This window comes from Varanus komodoensis, unplaced genomic scaffold, assembly GCF_004798865.1.
Source record: "Varanus komodoensis strain SLA01 unplaced genomic scaffold, ASM479886v1 scaffold1, whole genome shotgun sequence".
Taxonomy (NCBI): Eukaryota; Metazoa; Chordata; class Lepidosauria; order Squamata; family Varanidae; genus Varanus; species Varanus komodoensis.
In genome coordinates, this window is record NW_025335268.1 from 15,409,114 (window position 1) to 15,417,237 (window position 8,124).

At 42.3% G+C, this 8,124-nt stretch overlaps 1 protein-coding gene across 1 annotated transcript in view; it reads right to left on the reverse strand.

Moving 5' to 3' along the window:
* Positions 1-5,766, reverse strand: part of CMTR1 (cap methyltransferase 1) — a 42,686-nt gene extending 36,920 nt beyond the window's left edge. Inside the window, exons 1-3 of the mRNA XM_044450547.1 lie at positions 5,605-5,766; positions 3,121-3,255; positions 415-569 (exon numbers count right to left, since the gene is read on the reverse strand). Of these exons, the coding sequence (XP_044306482.1) occupies positions 415-569; positions 3,121-3,250 (285 nt within the window). The 5' untranslated portion in view covers positions 3,251-3,255; positions 5,605-5,766. The remainder of the gene's footprint in view (positions 1-414; positions 570-3,120; positions 3,256-5,604) is intronic.
* Between the last annotated feature and the right edge of the window lie 2,358 nt (positions 5,767-8,124).

The window sequence follows — 8,124 nt, forward strand, 5'->3', positions numbered from 1 at the left end:
GTCCCCCATTATTACCACATAGTATTTCCCTTAAATACTGGCAGTTTGGTTATCAAAAGTTTCATCCTCATGTTCTGTTTGATTGGGTGGTCATCAGGAGATTCTATCATGTTTCTTTTATTCTTTGACACATTTATTTTAACCCTGATGCTCTCAACGGGGCTACTAAGCTGATCCTCTGGGATATTTCTGTGCAAAGATAAGTATTTGTAACATATAATCCAACTCCTTATTTTCTTTGTTCTTTCTGAACAAGTTCAATTAAGTTACAAATATTGAGTGAACACATATTGAGTTAGAGAAGTTCCATCAGGAATGGAAAGTGAAACCTTGCAAAAGAGACATTCTTGACAACATTCTTATTTTCCCTAATTTTGGAATAAGTAGGATGTTCAAGAGGGTACTGTGACCTACCATGAGTTTCTGGGACACACTGTTATACATGGAGTAGCGGGAGGATGTGCCCTCCACAAGGGAGTCTGCTCTGAGCTTATTGCTGAAGGAGCCAAGCACAGGGCGCCTCTCATTGCTTTCACTGTCAGACTCACTGCTGCTTGTTGTGGAAGACTCTGAAAAACCAAACACAGGGAAGAAACAGCATCTCTCAATAATCAGTATCACAACATCATGGGTTATTCATATTCTAGGAACATAGGATGCAATCACATACCAATTCAGACCACTGGTCCATCTACCTCAGTACTGCCTACCACACTGACTGCCACTGACAATTTCCAACAATGGTCTTTCCCATTGAGATGTCAGTAATTGAACAGGAAACCTTTTGCATGCATACTAAATGTTCTAACACTGAACTATGGTTCTTGAGCTTTACAGCTAAATGCACTATTTCAATTGTCAACAAGTATTGTGGGAAACAGACAAACTTTAAATGCAATGCTTGGTGCAGCAGATTGGTCTTGGCAGCTTAAAGACAAGCCAAATACTTCATTCCACTTTTACGGCTATAAAGATCAAAGCATGCATATCTTAGAATCAGCCTTTGTCTTCTATATCCAAAACATGCCAGCACTGAAAACGATCCAACAGGAAAGATATCTACCTAAGAGAATGTCAGGAGCACAAGAACATTAAAAATAAACAGTGGCCATCAATTATATTATCCAAAGCAGTGATCAGTGTCAAAATTATGTCATTTGTTACATAAGGCATCTTTAGTGCAGCTAATTACAAGTCATTATGTAAATCTAACTGACAGAAAAACTGCAGAACAAAATTTATTTTACCAATTATTTCTATCCATCAGTTCTTGTTACTTGGCCCCATGTAAGAGTTTTCTCCCAATTCAACTGAACCTCCACTTCTCTTACTGTAGTTGCATACCTTTTCAACCAACTATTAGAATGTTTGTAAACATTCTGCAACCTCACAAATTAGCTATTATTTATTTATTTTAAAGTTTATTTACTAAACAATTCTTTAGTAGACACTCTCGGAATGGTATACAGAAATTAAGTAATAACAACAACACTGTAACAACTAATCCACAGCAAACCAATCATTATATACTAAAACCAGCACCTTCTATTCAGCAATTAAAATAAAAGGCAAATTAAAAGGTTTTAACCCGGTGTGGAAATGTATACAGGGTTGTGCCAGGTGCACTATTAGCTAAATGGACTCGTAAGTGACAGGCAGCCCCTGCTTAACTTCTGATGAGCCAATGAGAAGTTTCACATGCCAAACAACCCACTGTGATAGCCACAAAGGGTTGCCCTGAAGTCCCAAGAAGCCACAATAAGCCTGACAGACAATCAGACTTATTGAGGCTGCTCTCCTCACTCCTCCACCTCCCTCCCTCTCACTCCTCCAAGTGGTATCCCAAGTGACACAATGAGGAGGAATAAGACTCCTCTCTCTGAAAGCTTCAACAGCTGTCAAGCATTCTCAAGAACTCACCCCTGAAGCATAGTAGAGTGGACAGGGGAACTGAACAGGACCCTCATCTCCTGCTGTAGTGGCTAACTTAGGCACAGAAGGGTGGGTGTCTGATTCACACTCATGCACAAGTGGGGCTATTGAGTTGAGTGGTGCTGCATAAAGAAGCAGTACTACTCTGCTGATCCTCCCACCCCTGCCTGAGAGGAAGACTTGCACACAAGGGTAGGAGGTGAAGAATCAGCCAGGCAGCAATGTCCCCATCCAGGGCAGCTCCAAGCTGATTGCTTCCTCTCCTGTTTGCTCATGGGAGAAAAATTCCCACTCCAAAGGAGGGGGCAATCAGCTGGACTATGCCGCTCAGCTGATTTCCCCATCCCTGCTCCAGCAGCTTTCTCTTGAGGAGCACAGAAGGGAGAACTCAGGCTAGGCTGGGATGTGCTGAAAATAGAACATCCCTACCTAACCCAGGTCCTTCTTTCCCTGTTCTTGCTCAAGTGACTTTCTTTTGAGCAAAAGTGAGGAAGAGGGCAAGCCTGCACTCCCCAGCTCCTGCTTAGAACAGCTCTCTGGCAGGTGCCAGGTTGGAGAGACCAACACATGCCAGAGCACCTTTCTCCCAAGCAAGAGCAAGAAGTGGGAGCAGACTGCTCTCATTAATGGAGGGGGGATGATGGATACAAAGAGGTTGGAAGTGATATCCCAACTGGAGCACGACCACCAAGCTGATTCTCCTCCCTCCTACTAGTAGGTTAGAGGATTCCTCTCAGACACCCATGTTAGGAGGTTAGCTTGGCAGCACTGGCCCATTTGGGGCAACACAACTCAGGTGATTACCTAGCTCCTGCCCCAAAGAAGGTCTCTGAGATAGAAGAAGCCAGAACACCTCTGCCAGCTGCACTCTCTGGCTAGCAACTGCCACTCTTTCCCAACAGCTCTCTTGTTCTGTGCTTTCTACCACAAGGGTTGTGCTGTCTGCCTTCAGAAAAATACATCATACAGAAACCAGCCTTGCCCAAGAAAGGAACATTAGCCACAAGCCTAAAGTTGTTACAATATTTGAGGTTCTGAGGAATTTCTTCAGCAGTGGTTTCACCAGTGCTTCTTTCAGGTTGTCCAGGACCACTCCTTCTCACAAGACAGCACTAATCATCTTCTTGGCACAGCCAGCAATATAATGCCAATACTATAGTGCTAATATTGCAATACTACTACTATTACCTTGAGTTGCATGATTACTAAGTTGTGTTTCATCATCTGATGTGGAGCTGAGGGTCAGACCCAATTCTTCTATCCTTTTCTTTTGCCTCTTCTGGGGGCTGCTATACTCAGGTTCTGCTCTTCGCTTCATTTTTACTGCAAAACCAAGCACAGGTTTCCAGTGAATCCATGCATATCACATAACTGTAAAGTAGCTGAATATGATTATGTTCAGCCCTTTTATAGGCATTTTCTGCTATAAAGAGAATTGAGTTTCTTCCATACATTTGCCAAGAGAGCATGTAATTTCTCTCTTTTGCCTATTTTGAGAGACAGAAACAGAACACACTACTGAATGAGCCACTAACTGAGATGGCAAAGTCCAAAGGGGCTTTTTCAAAGAAGATTTTCATTCTATCATATTAGCCATGGAATGAAGAACATACCACACTTATCAGTGGAACGTTTACCTCTGACCTAGGTGGCAATTCTTACCACATTTGCAAGCAAGTAACAATACAATTCTATGCACATTTACTCAGATGTAGGCTTTACCACATTCAGTGAAGCTTTCTTCCGGGTAGCTAGCATGTATTTGCAGCCTGTAATCTTACACATCCTTGTTGATATGTAAGCCTCATTAACACAGTGGGACATTCTGCTAAATAAACACTCACAGGATTCTGCTGCAAGTCTCAGTGAATTCAATGAAGCTTACTTATTAATATGTACAGCACTGAGCTAATGTAAAGAATAATAAAAACAAATAAAACCCTAAAAGTATGACCAATTTAGTCATAATGTATGTTTTGTAAAAGCCAGGCTATTAATAAGCCTGAAATATTTTAAAATATTAATTATGGGAATAATTCTATATTTTAAAACATTAATAAAGCTGTATAGAAGAGCATTTTTGGCATAAGATACCATTAAATCATTGGTACAGCCATACTGTATAAATAAGTTGTGTATATGCAGGGCTGTACAACATGCCCCAAAATTTATTGCTGCAGTTATTAAAGTTTGCCAATTACAATATTTACTATGCTACATGGATTTCCTTAGAACAAATGAGCAGCAAAAGTAACTATACTATGGTACATTCTTATTAATTGGTGTGAAACAATTCATGTTTATTTGCATCATGAATAAAACTTTAAAAATGAGGAACTGAAAGCAAACAATTATAGGGGAATTGTAAGATTTTCAAGATCAAAACCATCCCTTTGATAAATAGCAGGTAGCTGAAATGTCAAGACTCCAAGTTCAGTTCTTCGGTAGTACTTTTACCAGTACAATATTATACATGTCTACTGAAGTCCCATTCAGTTCAATGGAGCTTACTCTCATATAAAAGCATTTATGATTCCAGGCCAAAGTAATGAAATACATGAACAAGAAAATTAATAATTGTCTAATTAGCTTTGAATATATTAAAATTGCATAGATTATTGCAAATTACTAAGCCTTACAATATATTGAGAAGGTCTCAAACTTTATTTTTAAGTCCTGAATGGTATGCTTAGCCTCCCTACAGAAAGTGAAGAAAAGTTATCATAATCGATCTGATTTCTTAATTTCTTACACTGCACTCAACACAGCCAGTTTTTGAAAAACAGGTACACTGCAGGAAGATAAGAGCCATGGTGGATTAAAGCATGTTGTATTTGTTCAGCATTTTGTTTACACTGTGGCCAACTAGCTGTTCATGGATAACCCAAAGTAAGACATGAGTGTAATAGCTCTCTTCCACTTGTGTTCCCCAAGAACTGGTGGGGATAGACTTATTGCCTCTGATAGCATGGACACATGTCCAAATATCCAAAATTAAGAGAATGAGTTTTTAATTCAATTACTACTAGTGTAGGAAATACTTATTTTTACTAAACATTATTTGCAGAGAGATGGGGAAGCGATAATTTTACAAAAGATAGCTCCAGAACAAAAAAAAGCACTTTACTGGACACATAGAATAGGAAAGAAAGATGTTAGGAAGCAAGACAGAAAGGAACTACGGGGAAGTACGAGGGGGCAAAAAGAGAGTGACCAAATGCAGGAAAGACAACCCCCTAGACAGGCTTACACAGAAATAAGCCGCAGAGTTTAAGCAACTTACACCCTGGGAAGCACGCTAAGCATCCCAGCCTCGGTAAACGGGGCCCGGGCAATTTAAAGCAGAATAACGGCGGGCACACCTAAAATGGGCCGATGGGAAGGAAAGAAGGGGAGTGTCGAGGAGGCCACGAGGTAGGGACAGACGGGCGAGGACCTGAGGCCGCTGCGATGAGAATAAAACACGGAACCAGGCTGGGGGACATGACGGGGGTGAAAGGGAGCGGGAGAGCAGTGTGGGATTCTCTTGTGAGGCAAGAGTGGGCGGAGAGAAGCCACAAGCAGCAGCGGGAGAGGGCAAGGAGCGTTCCGGGAAGAGAGGACGAGGCGGAAAGCCCCCAAGGCTCCCTCGCTCTCCCCGCCCTCCCGGGGGCCCTTGCCTGCCACACTCACGAGGGAAGGGGGGGAGAGGCTCTGCCTCAGGCCGGAGCAGAGGAGAGGCAGGGAACAGCAGGGCCTCAAGCCGTCCAGAAACGTGCCTGGGCTCGAGAGAGGAAGGCGGACCGAATCCTCCCAACTCCACTCCGCCACAGTTCAGTTTCGTTTCCCGGCAGCTCCACTCTGAGGCGGGCCCTTCCTTCACGCAAGGCGCGGGCTAATGACGCAAGCGGCCCATGAGCTGCAGGCAGGGAAAGCGAGTGTGAAGTCCTAGAGTGAAGCGGTCCCTATGAGTAACCGCGCCCCCTGGTGGCGGGCGGTTCAAAACTGGTTGGTGTTGAATTAAACCGGGGGCGAGCACAGGGGGCGGGTGGCTGTGTGGCCCTCATTGGTGGGGCTGGATTGCAGCTCCCGTTTGCACGGCTAAGGGCAAGGGATGCTTGGCGTTGCAAAGCAGCAGCAGGTGGAGGCCCGCATGTACTTCATCCCTGCATTAGGGAAAGCTAATATTTTACTTTAAAATAATAATTCCTCCCACTCTCCCACTTGTAGAAGAGATAAGGAGAATTCCCAAACTATACCAGTGTCAAGTATAGAGTATCTTAAAGTATTTGAGGTACATGCGGACCTCCCTGTCATCAAAGGCAGGCAGGCAGCCTCAGGCTTATGCTGAAGGCCCACATCCCAGCAGGAGTCCATTGCCAAAAGCTGCCTGGAGTTGCCCCCCCCCCTTCACCATTGCAATCCGCTAGGTCACCTACTCTCTGGTAATGAGCAGCAGCAGATGATTTATTTTTGCTTACACTCAGTATAATAAAATCCATAGATGTCATGGCCTACTGCCTCACTGGCTTCCAGCTTGTCCAGCAAGCTAGTCAGAACAATGAGGAGAAAGAGGGTGAGAAGCAATAGCAGCTGGTGACAAAGTTAAGAAGGTAGACTGGTTGAGAGAGGGAGCTTATAGACAATGTCTTGCCCAGGGTTCCCCTCCTCCCAAAACCTGGAGCAAGTACCGCATAGTAAACACCTTTTCTATCAATCTAATACATTTGTTATTGTTCCATGCTGTCAAGTCATTGTCATCTCTTATGACAATCCTATGAATGAATGTCCTCCAAATTGTCCAGTTCTTGACAGCTACGCTCAAGGTTGTGGCTTGCTTGATGGAACTGACTCAACTCATAGCTGATTTTCCTTTTCATCTTCTGCCTACTTCTGCATTATTGTCTTCTCCCGTGAGTCGTGCCTTCTCATGTGCCTGAAGTGCAAGATCCCCTCCCTGTTTTATCATGTTTACTTCCAGGCCAAAGTCTGGCTTGATTTGATCTAGAACCTGCTTATTTGTCTTTCCGCTAGTGCAGGGTATTTGCACAGCTCGTCTCCAACACCATGTTTTGAATGCATCCTTCCTGTCAGCTTTCGTCATTGTCCAACTTTCACATCCATGTATAGTGATCAGGAATACAATGGTGTGAGTGGCCTTGGGTCTTGATCTCCAGTGAAATATCCTTGGATTTGATTATCTTCTCTAGTTCCATCTTTGCCGACTTTCCAAGTCTCAGTCTCTTTCCAAATTCTTGGCTGCTGTCTCTGTTTGAATGGATGATTGAACCAATGTATTCGAAAGCTTTCACAATGCCAATGTCTTCATTGATGGTGAGAATACAACTTCTCCCTCTCCAACCTCCAATTATATTCTCTATCCTATATTGGCCATTTGGTGGTGTCCATGCATACAATCATCTGATCTGTTGCCAGAAGTACACATTTGGGATAGACAAATTACTGCCTTACAGAATTCTGAATCATTTTTTTGCTTCATTTCTAACCTCTAGGCCAAGTTCTCCCATAATATTGGATTCTGTGTTTAATTCACCTAGGAATATCAGCATGTCTTGTTTTGGTGTATTATCAATTTCCTCTTGAATACCTGCATATTATGTTTTAAGTCTCAGGGATTTTGAAATATATTTTTTAGAAATGCTCTTCTAGTATTTGATAGGTTTTGAATTATATTGCATATTTTCATTGTGACTCTAGTTGTTCATTGTTTTTTAAATATTATTTTGTGAGGTGTCCTGAATGAGATTTCATAGACAGTATACATTAAATTAATAACATGTGAAAACAATAATTCAATGGGGCAGTTGAAGCTTACAGACTGGAAGAGCTTTTTTTGGATCAAGAAAGTTGTGGTGGCAAGAGTAAAACAGGGCATGTCTTTCTGTAGCACTAGGCACACATTATTTAGAAATCACATTCTGCCAGCTCTTACATGGGTAGTGACATCCTTGTTTGTTCAGTCTGTATTTCTTGGGTAGCTCCACACCTTTTCCACATCCCGATTTTTAAGTGAAACAACTCTTGAATACTCTCTTTAACTTATTGTCTTGAGGGAGACAATGTGCTTTCTTAAGGCTTTTTAAGTCAATTGGCTTGTGGCCCTTTATGTCAGTTTTTAAATGCAATGTTTTATAAACACTAAGAACATCCTACATTATTAGTTGATGAGGAAATCATATAGTTTTCATATGT